General features: G+C 39.9%; 1 protein-coding gene across 1 annotated transcript; it reads right to left on the bottom strand.

Annotated features, from left to right (window-relative positions):
- Nucleotides 1–871: 871 nt before the first annotated feature.
- MAEL (maelstrom spermatogenic transposon silencer) lies at nucleotides 872–14,890 on the bottom strand. Its single transcript, XM_074598300.1, has 12 exons — nucleotides 14,529–14,890; nucleotides 13,717–13,803; nucleotides 11,431–11,533; nucleotides 9,335–9,490; nucleotides 8,798–8,839; nucleotides 7,790–7,917; nucleotides 6,879–6,933; nucleotides 6,131–6,272; nucleotides 4,831–4,893; nucleotides 3,832–3,964; nucleotides 3,495–3,573; nucleotides 872–2,699 (listed from the first exon to the last, which is right to left on the bottom strand). The coding sequence occupies exons 1-12, from the start codon at nucleotides 14,658–14,660 to the stop codon at nucleotides 2,584–2,586; spliced, it is 1,236 nt and encodes a 411-aa protein (XP_074454401.1). The 5' UTR covers nucleotides 14,661–14,890; the 3' UTR covers nucleotides 872–2,583.
- Nucleotides 14,891–15,115: the final 225 nt, after the last annotated feature.

A 15,115-nucleotide genomic window follows, 5' to 3' on the forward strand; every position in this document is an offset into this window, starting at 1 on the left:
CTAATCGGAGAACAGAAAGTCAGGTCTGATCGAATCTGTTAGAAGCCTCCTTTACAAAAACAACTCTTTGGACAGCTCAATTTGTATGGTATCTATACACTCATATGCAGAGAGTATTAAGTTACAGTTACTTTTTACTATGTGGAAAGTACCTTTTTAAAGCTTCCAGGCTGCATCAGTCAAACTCTGCTCAAGAGCCATTCTGCCTTTCCTTGGTTTTATTGCCCTTGAGAATTTTTTCATGCAAGTGGGGAGAATTTTGTTTCGATTTTGACCCACTGTTTGTGCCTTACCACTACTATTCCTTGCACTTAAAAAGGGTGCCAAGGTTGCAAGTCACCATCTTTACTTTTTCATTAAAGGAGAGGAGCGTTACTGTATTGTGCTTATTAAGCGGAATTTATTTTTCAATAAAAAGAGAGTTTCACATTGCAAAACATCTATGGAAGCAGAACTCCAAAGTGAAAGAATTTTCTGTCATCCTCCAACAGCTGTTAGGGATCCATCTCAATATATGCAGAATAATAGTATTAAAGGGCTACATCAAGTTAGTGTACTCATTCTCATTATATAGATCTTACAGTTTTTAACTACAAAAACCACCACAGGTTGTTGGTTATTGCAGTTACCGCTCTAGTTAACAGCCTACTGCCTATAGCATATAGGTCTTCTACAGTTTATGTACTATTTTAAGTCACAAGTGATAAGATGTAGATATGCCATGGAACTCTATTTCTCCACTTCTGCTCAGATTCTTTATCTCAGTCTTGAAGATATATAACACTTTATGCATAGTAACAAATGCTCTTAAGTTTGTGTACTTACACTGATACTGAATGAATATTTTAGTAATAATGAATTCTCTTTGTGAGAGCTGAAACATGAAACTTTTATTGCAACACTGACCTCTGAAAATATTTCAAAGATTACAGATCTTTACTTTTTGAAATGTCAATGCAGCAATGGCTGTCAGTTAAGAAACTTAAAACTCTTAACAATTCTATTCCAATGCAAAGAAGCCTTTACCACTATTAAATAGACACTCTTACTCTGTTACAACATTCCCAGATGCATCATCAGTAAACCTCAGTCTTAGAGGTTTATTGTCCCTTATCTGGTGATATTTAGCAGATAGAACAGCAGCCTCAAAGGAAGGAAATACAGAATAATTCAAGAAAATTCAGTGATATAGGCAAACTGTTAGGTAAGAGGTGTCAAAATGATTCAGCGATCCTGCAATACCGGAACAAGGGCCTCAACTGGCCTTTTAGCAACTGTAACAGGTTTCCAACCAAACAAGCAATTGGCCTTATTTGACATACTGATCAGCACGTTCGAGTTTATTCATAAATGTGCTGATCTCTTATTTTGGTTGGGTTTTGGGTTTGGTTGTGTTTGGTTTTTTTCCTATTATCCAAAAGAATGAGCCACCTAATTTTGAGTTCCAGTTCCTACAAGGAATAAAATAAATATCTCCTCACAGTTAGTTGCTATGGAAATAGTATTTCACAACCAGACCTCTGTTGGAACAAAATGTAGAAACAACTCAAACAAAATAAGCTCTTATTTTTGAGAATCAGTTGCCTAGAGACACACAGACTAAGGATGAGGCCCAGACAACTTTTTGGGGACTAGTCCAAGACTTGTACCTCCATAAAACGAAACATCTAACTTCCTAGTGATACATCAGACAGTCTCCCAGTTTTTATGTGCCCTCAAATAATTACGACTGCTATCTACCCAGCCTGACTAAACTTGTGAAATTATATCTGCAGATTAATATCATTTTGAATTTTATATTCCTTTCAAAAAGCCCCATAACACCTACACTCCTCTTCAGTCTGTAGGTTTGAGAAACATGCTTTTTTTTTTTTTTAAACAGAAAAACGATGCAAAGGAAAACAAAGAAAAAATCTGTTGTACTTGTTCCTGATGTACATAGACTGTGCCTCTAAAAGAACATCAATACATGGATAAATTTGCCACTGCTTTTCTTCCAAGACATTTCACAGAAACTCTGCTTTTTCGCCTTGAATGACCACTCAAATTGTTCAAGGCTAGAACTGATGGATTATAGCAAACCTTTGAGACTGTTACACCTTTAATTCCCCAGTGCACCCCTTCATACCTTTGATGCTCCTCCCTCCCATCATTTTTTGGAAACAGACTGTTATACACTGAAATTCTATCTTCCACATGCAGAAGGGAAGGAGGTTATTAAAGAAGAAATAAAGCACTTGTTTAAAGTCATATTGTCCACTAAAGAATTCTTCTAATCCAATGATATCGGCTAATCGATCTTGAATTCGCACTCCTTCCATTAAGGAACAGAACTACTACGGCATGTATTTTTAAAGAGAGGATGCAACTGTCAGGTCTCTTCAAAATAAGTCTTCCTGTAGATAATAAATAAGATTTTCTGTCTGCTTTAAATCCAGTCAATAGTTTTATCATTCTAACAAGAACTTGAATTGTCAAGCGTTGCACACGAGATGAAAAACTGCAGTCTGGAGAAATTGCTGGTTATTTTAGGGAAACGAGGAAAATCAGAATTTACAGCTGCCCCGGATGTAAAAAAGATTTTCAATTACTGAAAGACTTGGATAGATCAGATGCACTTTTCAGCAATCGTGTAATTCCTCTTCCTCGCATGGTACTTATTCCATAAAGGGAAGTCTTTGCACCACGTGGAGAATCACCTATTAAATCAAATACATACTGTTTGCAAATCAAATCAGCCTTTAAAGCTTGCATAAATTAATGGATCTTCATATGCTGTGGAGCTGAACCTATTCAATAGCTTTAATACAAAAAGTCAGAGACGGGGGTTGTGTCTTCTATAAACACCAAGACCGTAGGATCTCATGATTTAGAGCTGGAACCGCTTTGGAATTTAATTCAGTGTGTCTTTTATATGCAAGGAAATAAGCTGCAAGCTCAGAACTCTTACAGCTACTTGTCTTGCAAACTTGATTCTGTTCTTCTGAAGATTAGCCACGAACTGCCCAGATGAACTGGGCTCATATGCCTTCTACTGAAATTTTGTCTCCAAAAAGATTTTAAATGAGCAGTATTTATAAAATGAGTTAACAGAATACTTGCAACAAGTACCAGCTGAGTCTGCACATATAATGACTTAAGAGCAAGGAGAGTATTTTAAACACAGCCCTGCCTCAAAGCACCTAAACATATGAGAAGAGACTTCATGTGGCAGAAAAATAAGGGTGTATAAATCAGAGTGTGACATTTATAAGAAAACCTAAATTTTGAGAGACCTTTTTGACCATAAGATTGTGTCCAGTAAGAGAAGAGCAACTCTTTATGTTTACACCTTCAGAAATTCAGTGACATCCATATGCAGGAATAAGCGCAGCTCATGCAGAGCTGTTTAAGCCTTATGCCACTGGCAGGCAATATCTAAGCCCCGAAATTTGAAAAAGCAGCAATTGGATTAAGTTTAAATATCTCTTTCCCCTTACAAGTTTCAAACTCACAATTAGAAGGGAGAAACTCTTGATCCTGACTTGGAGAAGCAAAACGCCTGTCACATCCAGAACCCTCAGCCTTCATTTTCTGTATGAAGAAACAAACATTCGAAACAACATTGTGTCTTCTAAAATGTAGTATATACAGCTATCTGTGAAACCTACAAATTATGATCAAAAATTACAAGAAATAACCCAGCTAGTGATTATTTTTCTGTCACTGGGTCTGCCCAATGTGTGTCACAAAAGACAGCATCCAAAGAGAAACCAGCTAACCTGAAATTGGCAAGTTTGAACACTTGAGTTAACTATAAGTAAGACAGGACACCAGTTTAAGGAATCTGACCTGAAAACGTGCAGTATCCAGTATCACCATCTTGGTATTTGTGCTTTCACCATAATCAGAATCTTGAAGAGGTAGGTGAGCTGCTGTCAGTGAAACTCCATAAACACTAGCCAAAGATTTACTGATGCAATAACTTGACCGAGAAAAAAAGAAAACATGACAAGTTTTGCTAAGAGGGCTGTAACACTCATGTACAGAAGCACAGCATTTTTAGTTCTTCAACTGGCAAACAAAAGCAATTACTGACTGAGATGCACAGAGCAGATGACAGAGGGCAGGGGCACATTATCAGAGCAGCTAAACAGTTATCCCTGCATCCTTCCAAGACCACCAGCCTATTCTACAACTACACATGAAATTAAAACAACTGCTTCCCCACACTATCAAATGCAGCCACTTAGAAGTGTGAAAAGCAATTCCTTGCAAGGCGCAGCAGTACATAACAAGAGTTTTTTAAATGAAATACTATTCACTATTATCTCTCAAAGTGCCACTACTCCTGACTGAGATCTTAAAAGGTATTTCCTTATTTCACAACTATTTACTTTCACCTCCCCCCCCCCCCCCCAAAAAAGATTACAGAACCTTATGTATCCACATTATATGTAAGGCAGCATAAAAATTTCCAAAGTAGACATATACTAGAATACACGGAGAATTTCTCACCAAATACAGGTATATAAAACCTCTGAAGAAAAACAGTTAATTCTACCGTAATTAACACTTCTCTCAGCTTTCCGATAGTAAGTGGAGGTAGTGAAAGGCTCACTACAGAGTGAGAGAGATTACCATCACAGAAATTACATTATATCTAAGTGCTAAGACTTACAGCATACTGCTAAGCCATATAAATAACAATGAAAGTTACACATAGAACGAAAAAACTCAAGATCTAGAACTACAGCGCTCCGGGCAGTCACAGGAGCCAGCGCCAAAAACGTGTGTCTATAACAAAATAAGGAGTCATCACACTGGCGATAACTCCTTAGCAATACTCACGCAATCTTCTTACAGGACGCCAAAGCGCAGCAGAGTATATCATTCTCTTCATGCCACTTGCACCTACATGAAGTGAAGTTCATGCTTATTTCAGAAGCATCTACATCTTTAATCAACATGAATAGCTGGTCCAGTCAGAAGGAACAGGAACTAACATTAAAGATGTTATCCTTTTGTCTCAGTGACCATACAGTACCTTTAAAATTTTACCGAGGACCAGCATGCAATAACTAAGCTCCAAATGGCTTATACAGAGTTAAAAGGCATGCTTAACAGGCAACCTGCTTCGTGCTGAGGTTGGGGGAAGGGAATTTAAAGGTAACAACTTGGAGTTTCCCATTAATATGAAATAGTTCCTCTTAGTATAAGCATCCCCACTTTCCACTCCAAGTGCATGTTTTAAAGTAAATTTTTTCCATTCTTGTTAAGGTCTCACTCTAGTGTGAAGATACTCATGGAAATGGAAAACTACCTGACTATAGAAAGATAAAATGACATCGATTATCCCAACAGATCTTAAAATCTATACTGTAAGCAGACTTACAAGAATAGTCTTTTTTTTATATATACAAAAAAAAATCTACAAAAATTTAAGATTCTTAAAACTACTTAAATCTACTAAAATTATTGATTCTTAAAACAATAGCAGAGGAAAAGTTAATTTCTCAGTTAACTGCATCATCACTAAATATTCCCCTGCAACAGCACAAGCTACATACCACTTCTTTGTACAAACACAGAATCTGAAAGCAGGAAAAGCTTTACTGTTCAAGACTCATAGGGGGGGGAAAAAAAGGAAAAAAAAAAAAAGAAAAATCATACAAAGTAAATAGGATTCCAGATGCATTATAAAGAACATTCATTCTGGAAGAAAAAGGAGAGGATCTAGCTTAACACTTATGCTGGAGAACTTGATTTACACCACTGGCAAACATACCTCATCCCTCGTTCCAGTAGCAGCATGAAGCATTTGATGTATAGCAACAGCCAGGTCCCATTCAAATTACACTTCCAAGAGTCTGAATCTTATCACTTCTAAGATTTCCAGTTAAATACCACAATATATTTTATTCCCACTTTTTACCCCCTCCTTTAAATTAGGCCTCAGCATTTAAAAGCCATCTATCTTTACACTTCTTTTGGGAAAGTGTTTTTCATTTCCAGTTGTACTCACAACGTGACAAGAAGCATTTCAGATTAGAAGGCTTGCAGAATGTTCTAGCCTAGCAGCATATAAACTGTACGTAGGGCACCAAGACACATCAGGCTAATACACATTTCCACAAAGAATACAATATACCTAGTATTACTGGAGAAATCCCACAGGACAGCATCCAGCTCTCTACACAACCAAGTCTTGGATGGCTCCTTTTGGTATTTCTTCCGGTACATTTCTAGTACCAGGTCTTCTACGGCAAGAAGCTCCAGATGGCTCTCAATGCCTATAGCTCAGAGAAAATCCAAGTCAGGAGGACAAAACAATCAGTGAATATTCTGCTCAGCTCACTTTTCAGTCAAGTCCCTGTTCGTTGCCCAGCTTCTTACCAGAGCATCAAAGCTCTTGTAAACCTTAACAAGTTATTCCACCAGTGGTTTTAGTAAAACCTGGCTTCCTAGCAAAGTGGGTCATCCTATATTTCCATCATTTTCTCTACCTCAGTAATTATGTACCCTACTTGCAGGCCATCAGAAACTGTTAGTGTTCCCATGTGTTACCATACACTCGCCTTCGTAGTAATCTCACTGCCTCTAGTGCTCCTTTAACTGGCTGAGCAAGAAACAGTATGTGCTGTTCTATGGATGTGCTCATTAACCAGTTAGCTGATCATGCTGTTGTTTTCCTGTCACTGCTGGGGAGGAAAAGAAGAGGGAAAAGCATGCACGGTAGTTCCAGCTATCAGTACCAGCTTTTATGAAAGCTTTAAGACCTGAAGACTTTCAAAAAAAATACAGTTGTCCATGATTACATAATGCTGCCTTTTTTTTTTTTTTTTGGGGGGGGGGGGGGGGTGGGGTGCGCAGAGGGGCAAAAGTGATGCATTTCCCACCTGTTATGCTAGCCATTCGATTGAGGCACCAGTTAATTCGGAATCTGTCATTAGACTAGAGGAAAGAAAACTTCAGTCACATTGAAGAAGTACAGCATATAGTTGTAACATCTGCAAGACTTCTGACTACATCTGAAAAAGTCACCTCCAAAACAAAATTCAATGTTTGTGGGACTGATTGTATACTCTTCCTGAAAATTGTCCTGAAGAAACAAATACCACGGGGACTTTCCAACTAAACCCCAGGAAAAATTTTGGACTAATGTTTGGGGACAGGTTAAAGGTTAACCCATACTATAGATACCTCCATGGATATTTCTTCAGAGCCCTGCATTTATGGATGGAGCCCAAGATCTTGACCCTCCCCGCCTTTTTAAGGACTAACATTAGGCTCCAATTGAATCAAAATATAATATAGCTGTCATGAAGCTTAAATGCCTCTGAATTCTAACATTTTGTTTAGCTCATTGGCAAATGAAACTTGAGCAAAAATTAAGATATGCAGTATTCTTACGGGGAAAGTCATAAAAACATCCCTTAGAAAAGCAGCATTGTGAGACTATTATTCAGCACAATCAATTTAAGTCAATCTTAGAAGCCCTTAACCTAAGTCAAAACAATGTCAGAGACCAAGCGAAATGTTCATCAGCAGACCACAGCCAGAAGGGCAGGCTGAAAATAAAAAAAAAAAAAAAAAAAAAGGCAGAAAATTAGGTAATTAGGTTTCTGCCTTGTAAAAAGGTTAGCTTCTAGAGGCCATTTCTTCCTGCATGTGACTGGGATACTTTGGAAAAGACTGTCTTTACCACTCATTTGCACACTGATTAGGTTTTAGCTCTCCTTAGTCATCCACCAGAAGTGAAATTAAAGGTTTTGATTTAGAGCATCTTACTTTGACACCTTGATCATACCCTGCAGTAAAAGTAAGGCCGAACACCTCGGGCTGGCTGGACAAACTCAAGAAGTTCCTGTAAGACAACTGCGTAACAAGTACGTGACAGATGAGATCCAGATATAGGGATCTTATGAGTGGCATCACCTAATAAGGGATGAGGGCAGAAAAAACAACACCCAAGTTATAAGAACTCCTGTTTCCTTAAATGATACAGTTCCCCCCTCCCTTGTATTTTTTTATATACATATATGTACACACACAAACACACACACCTCCTCTTCTCTACAGGCAGCGTAGGTGATTAAGCTACCAAAACCTCGCTTCTGTCAGCAGAAGACTGGTGGGTCTGGCCTGTGAGCAAACACACCCACATGTTTACCCCTTTTAAAAGGCCATTATCTAAGTATTTGACATAGGAAAACAGGGCCAACTTTGTTCCCTGTGTACACAAGGGGAGGAAGTGGCCTAATAGAAACAAACTGCAATCTATAAATACTAAAGAGTCACAAGGGAAACAAGGCAGGCCAAGCCAGACACAACAACAGTAAAAATACTTTAACTTTGTTGATATATGTAAAGCTGCAAAACACTTACAACTTTTAAATACAAACTAGTATCTTTGAGTTATCCTATTATGAATTAGCACTTCATGTTGAAGACATACATAAGGACTATCAAGGGAAGGACACTCTGCTCAGATGGGCTTGAAAAGCATTTAAGGCATACAAAGTTGTCCGATTTAAGAACAACATACTGCAGTGATTATTGAATAAAAATAGGAAGACAGAATATGAGTAATTTTGCCATTGCCAAAACCATTTTGGGTGAAGTGCGCTGCCATTTGTGGGTACAAGAAACATAAAAGGTAACTGTGACAAGCTGCTCTGTCACTCCTTTCTCTTCAAAGCTTGACAAATTCAAAGGAGAAACTGTAGACTTACAAAACAATTGGATACAGATCAGATAAGCTGAGTCTAAAATTGTACACCTTTGCATACCATTCTTTTCCTCCATTCATACTCACTAGCAGCCTGGCAGTGGTACCGAAAACCACGTGGTGGTACTTCTGCAGAAAAGCAGGGGAGATGGGAGAAAAACAATCACCATCCAGCACCCACAATGACAGATCCTTAACTCTCAACTACACACCAAGCTCCATCTTCCCTTGTGGCCTTATACGAGTGCCACAACTATTTTTGAAAAAGTTATTTTCAGTTATATGCATTTTAAAAAACAAAGTGTATTCCATAGCATGCATGTTTAAGTCCAATCAAGACAAACATTCATTGGCATGAAATATAAAGCACAGACATCTGAAGGTCCTCCTGGATTTGTTCTACCCTCTTTGAAGCTTCATGCAGTTCTGATGTTTAAGTCCATCTCCTCAGAAACAATCAGCACCACTATGATATTTTAGGACATCTAACCACTTGTAGTTAAAGAAATAAACCTATGTTAATACCAGAAATCTAACCTGGGTAGCAGTAAGTGACACTACAAAGCTTCCCCCTCACCCCAAAGCAAGATTAAATACTTCTTGTCTTCCTTTCTTGGAACTCACCTGGATCTATGAAGTGATGGAAATCAGCCATTATGCCATCCCGTAGGGAGTACCTGACACACCCAATCTCACAAGGAAGGAAGCGCTGCTCACAGTGGGATGGCAACTTGCCATGGCTGTAAATGTTCAGGAAGTAGAAGATGTCTGCAATCACAGCTGAAAGAAAAAACAAACCAACACATTTTCAGAAGTGCCACCAGAGGTTACAGCAAGCCATCCTGACCTCACCTCATCCAGTGAAAGTTTTTCTGTGCTTTATCACGAGTGAGTAAAGTAAAGTAGGGTAATGAGCACATAAAACACACAGATCTTTCTCTGTATCTGAGATGACAAGGTAACTAATACATATGCAAGAGTCGAGCATATTGGTAGTCCTGGTACACCTTCCATAGATGCTACTGTGTGTAGAGATGAGGACAAAAAAAACAATAAAAATAAAAGCAATTTAAAAAAAAATCAGATCCCAAACCCACAGGAATGTTAAGAGGCCTGGAATCCAACAGGAACTACTATTCCTTTTTATGATCAGTCTCTTCACCGTTTAAGAAGATAAGGTAAGAAAAAAATCAGTAACCACAAAACAGCCTCACAAGCTCAATTCAGTAACTCACACAAGTTAAACGAGCTGGTAATAATCTTCTGGGGTAAGAGGAGATAAGAAGTCTGCTAATTAAAATTCTGCTCCTCCTCTGCTAAATGAGCTCCCAAAGAAGGTGGGAAGAATACCCAGGGCAAATGTTAAGGAATAAATTCATTGTTTACTAATTTAAAAAGTATCCCACTATGAAAAATATTTCACAATACACATTAATCCATCTCTTCATGAATGTCAATGTTCTCAATGAAGCGTAAGATAGCTATTTAATCCTTACCCTTAAGTTCTGCCCCTCATCAAAAAATCCTGCTTGTTATACTAAATAGTAGAGATGTATAAGTTGTTACACAGAAATGATGCTGTATGCCAGACTTTATGGCATTTAAGACCAGCTGTCCTAAGCCTGAATGCTGGTGATCTCTTACATGGGTCTTAAAGTCTACAAGATGCTGGATTATAGGAAAGATACCTCTCCTGCCCTAGTCTGAACTCCTTTCCTTATGAAAAAATGGATATAGCTACAAGAAACCATACAGGACTTTTACTGAGAAATATTAAGGAGCAGCATCATAAAATGCATCTCAGTTATTCCTTGTCATTATCCCTCTCATTCAGCTTAAAGACCAGTTGTGTCAGTTCAAGCCACCACGATCAAATTTGCACCACAATGACAGGGGAGCATGATCTCTGGCAGGGAGGACACTAACAGGTATTACGCTTTTTATGGAGCTACTCTTTCCTGTCCCTCTATAACCACGACAACAGGAAAATAGTTCAAGAGACTTGTTAGGTAAAAGGCTTGAGCTGAAACTTAACCACGCAGCAGATGCTGCTTATATTAACTGGTTGCTTGACTTATCTTGTAAGCACTACCATTTATCATTTTTCAGAATAATGTAATATTCATGGGGAAAAAGATTACAGATGTGTTCATTACTCAATTCTAATCAAAACATCCATTTGAAGAAGGCTACAGATAAGAAAGGTTTCGTTTTCAAGAGTTCTTTCAATAAGGAAGCAAGCCAAGATGTTATAAAAAGCACTGACAAAGTACATATCCCCTCTTTTATTCTCCCGAAGAGGCCAAGTCATCATTTTATTTAACAATTCTACCATACAAATTTTGAACTTTGATATCTAACAACTCTTCATCCTTTACAATTTGCCTTGTAAATCATAAATGTGGGAGTTGAAGAGTTATTTTTTTCTTAAAACCCTTGAAATAACTGTAAAGAAACTACTAGTGCCTATACTCCCATCAAGCTAAAAAACAGAGGATAGAATTATTTCGGGGGCTGGGGGCAAGGGACATTTGCACTGACTTCCCTCTATACTACAAAAGATCTTTTTACAGCAGCAGACCATTAGTTTAAAACAAAGAAACAGTTGACACAGATGGCTATTAGCAAAATGTAAACAGCCTTTGCATAGGTACCACTGAGAATACCTATAAAGGGCAAGCTTTTATCTATCGGGATCAACTGCTTTAAGATTACTATACCCTGATCGTTCTCCCAGGACATTGCAGAGGCATCTGGAAGAGAAGTAACACTGGGCATCTTTTCGGTCAGAGAAGCAGGAACTGGATGAGCCAGATTACATGTCTGGAAAAGATGAAAAAGTTAAAAAAAATAAATATCAAGAGTCTACTACTAGCCCCCAATAAAGTTCTTCATCTCCTTCTATTGGAGGAACATATGACGTCCACTGACAAGTTTAGTTAGGTGGAACAAGTCTGCAGGTTATACACAGGTGCCTACATACTTGCAGACTGGGAAGGCAAGATTTCTCTTCTAACAAAAAGAGGGACAGGTATCTTAGTACCTTGGTCAACTCACTGCAACTGGAAAGAGCTACAGCTAAATTTACAAAATGTAATTTAAAAAACAAAACTGAAAAAAACCCCCAAAACATTACTTTGTTAAGTTCAACCACTTGCACAGGCAAGAAATTTTCAAATCAGAATTTCAATTTTTTTTTCCATAAACTTTATGAAAAAGTTTGGCACACGCATTAGTTGTCTTGGACTGGTAATGGAACTGATGAAAAGCTGATAAAGCCTCATGTCATCAGAACCAGAGCAAGAGGGGTGCGTATGCCCATTAAACACTGCAAATCCATGCACGAACAATAAGCTTTTAAGGGAACAGGAAGAAAAATTTGGTAGGCTGCCAGAATTCAATCATTCAAGGCCCAAATTGGGAATAACATCGACACCTAGGTACACTAATTCCAGATGACCATCTAAGCCAAAGTTCATTGATTATCAGTTTGAACTATTTAAAATAAAATGAGGAATTAGTCCCATCCAAGTAAGCTTGGGTCATCTCCAGAAGATGACCAAGACCTTTCACTACAGAAAATAACTGTGGTTATCTGTGCACAGGGGTGTGATTAGTAAATTGAGATCACATATATAATCTTGTACGTACACACTTCCTTGTTTCCACTGACAGGCAATAAGGATGATGCTCATTATTTTGGTAAAGCAATTATTCCTTTCCCTGATTACACCTTTCTAAAATGCTACTGGTTGTGGAATGAAATACAGAAGCCTTCATTTACGACTTAATTGTCATTTCATGCAGCTCTCCCTTATATGTAACAGTGAAGCTTCATTAATTACATACCCCTAGCCTGCCAAATAACACAATGATAACCATGTTTTAAACAGCTCTTTTCCATACAGGCAGACCCCCAAAATCAGAAAGCAGTGCCTAACACCTCCCTACTAGTCTAGATTGACTAAATTAACCAATTCAGATTTATTAGTTACTCCTAACTACGATCACCCTGCCATTCTCTTTAGCATTGTGTGTTTTAAAGTCCCAAAATTTACCCTCACCAGTAATTAGTAGTTCAGAGTCAGTATCTAGTAATATGGGATGAAAAAGTAAATGCAATATTATCCATTTTACTCAATAAGGCTCTTTGCTTTGAAACACAAGTTTTTACACTGCCAACCAAGACTGGAATAAAATAAGTTTTCTGACACCTCACATAATTCAAACTTTGAAGCAAACTATCCTTCAGTGAATTGCTGGGAGAGGCAGACAGAGGAGGGGAAAAAAAAAAAACCCAACCTAAAACCAAAGGGGACACACACACACTTTTTCAAGTCAGTAAATAGAAGGGATCCTGTTAGCACTATTCCTGACCATAACAACATTCAGCTTAACGTAACTGCTTACTTCTATATTGTGGTGTTTTGTCCTCCACTATAGCACTACTACTCTCTCCACAATCAAACCAATCTAAAAATAATGGCAAGGTATAATCATTCTTTTTGTGCATAGGTTGCAATGTTTCTTTGACCTGGTCTACCACACAGCCATTCGAAAAAGACAAATCAGCTGCATATAAGATGTGGTTTCAGGCCATCAGACAAGAACTACCTAAATTGAAGACATCCCTGAAGCAAAAGCAACATGAACCTATGACCAGACGTCATACCAATTTACAGTATTATCAATAAGAAAATCATTGTAAGTCAGTCACTGAAAAATAAATTTTTAGAGAACTACATTTTGCTTGGTAAAAAAGCCCAAAGGAACAAGTTGTGCTGGTTTAAAATGGTATAGTGTTCTCACCTTCAATATAAGTCAGAACAATTTTCTGCTTAACCTTCGTAATGGTATGGACTACCACAGCAGCCATAACCTCCAGAGTTTGCAGGCTACCGAGTGCAGGTGATCTTCCATAGCATTATATCTGACCAAAGCCCAAAACCACTTATCCCCGCCTCTTACTTAGTTACACTGAAGGGTGTTCCTTTCTCAGCATTTACCTCTTTCACTGTCTTCTGAGAGCATTTCTTTTTATTCCACTTATGAGCCTTCTCTTTATATATCATCTTTTCTTCTTGAGTCAGCAACTTGAAGGAAAGCAAATTGTTAAAGTTTTTACTGCTTCCTTCTAGTAGTCCCACAACCCAACAAACTCTGGGTTAATTAATTGTGCATGTCCAAAGAACATTATCAACGCTTAGCAAGAGCTGCCAACTGCTAGCATTGGCTCAAACATTTCCAGCAGCTTTCTCCCTAACAAAGCCATAAGCTTTGAGTCAAAACATCTAGAGAGCATGTTCTTTTGAAGTACCTTTGGACAAGGGCAAACTAGCACTGTCCCACCATGAACACAAAGTCTCTTGAAACTACTCTTGCCAGCTGCGGACGCCACTACTCATTGCGCACAAGCCAGAGCTGCCCCCCTGCAGCTGAGGGGAGGATGGCATAGCTTGTGCTTCTTAGCTAGAGACAGCTGAGGCCACACAGGATGCCCACTTGAACTGCTAAATGTATGGCAGCTCAGCCACCAGCCAGTTTACCCAACAAGAAAGGTCATGCAGACATTTTGCTCCCCACGCAACCTGCACAAGGGCACCCACACAGATCCACCCCACGGGCGCCGGTCCCCCACCAGCAAGAGGCAGGGGAGCTGCTACGAAGGCCACAGCCCCAGCACACTGCGGCTGGAGCCGGACCGCGGCGCGGGCTTCCCCCCTGCCCTCCCCACCATTAAACTGCGTTAACCCGAGGCCGCTCCCCGCCCCGCAGGAGGCCGGAGGGGCGTCGGGCAGGAGAGGGCCCTTCCCCTCACCGCCCAGGCCTGGGAGCAGTAGGGGATGGCGTCGACCACGCGGGTGACGGGCAGCCCGCGCCGCTGCAGCTCGGGCAGCTGTTCGCGCGCGAAGAAATAGTAGGAGCTGCGGCAGCCCCTGCGGTGCGCCATGGCGGTCTCCCGAGCCTCGCCGAACCTCAACCTCCCCCGCCACGCCGCGTCGGCGCCGGCGCCGGTGCCCGTCCCGATGAGGGGGCGACCCCCTCCCTCCCGCGGGGCGGGGCCGGGCCGGGCACGCGCCCGCCCCCGCCTTTTGGCGGCAAGGGGAGGATAATGGTTACAGCTAACGGCCGCCCGCGTGCCGGTGCCGCCACCTCGGGGCTTAACCGTCACCTCAGGGCGGGCCTTGAGGAGAGCGTGGCAGGGCTGTTCTTTCGGGTTTATTTTTTGCTGCCTTTTATTTATTTATTTTTTTTTAATTTAACGTAACGTTGTTTGGGTGCTGAAGGGTAAGAAGCACCCAGTGGGAGCAGCGGCTTGCTCCAAGCTCATGTAGAGGTTCAAAACACACGGCCCCCCAACCGTCACAAAAATGGCGATAGGTAGCAATCTTTCAAAATAAAAGG

The sequence above is a fragment of the Larus michahellis genome, chromosome 1, assembly GCF_964199755.1.
Source record: "Larus michahellis chromosome 1, bLarMic1.1, whole genome shotgun sequence".
NCBI lineage: Eukaryota > Metazoa > Chordata > Aves > Charadriiformes > Laridae > Larus > Larus michahellis.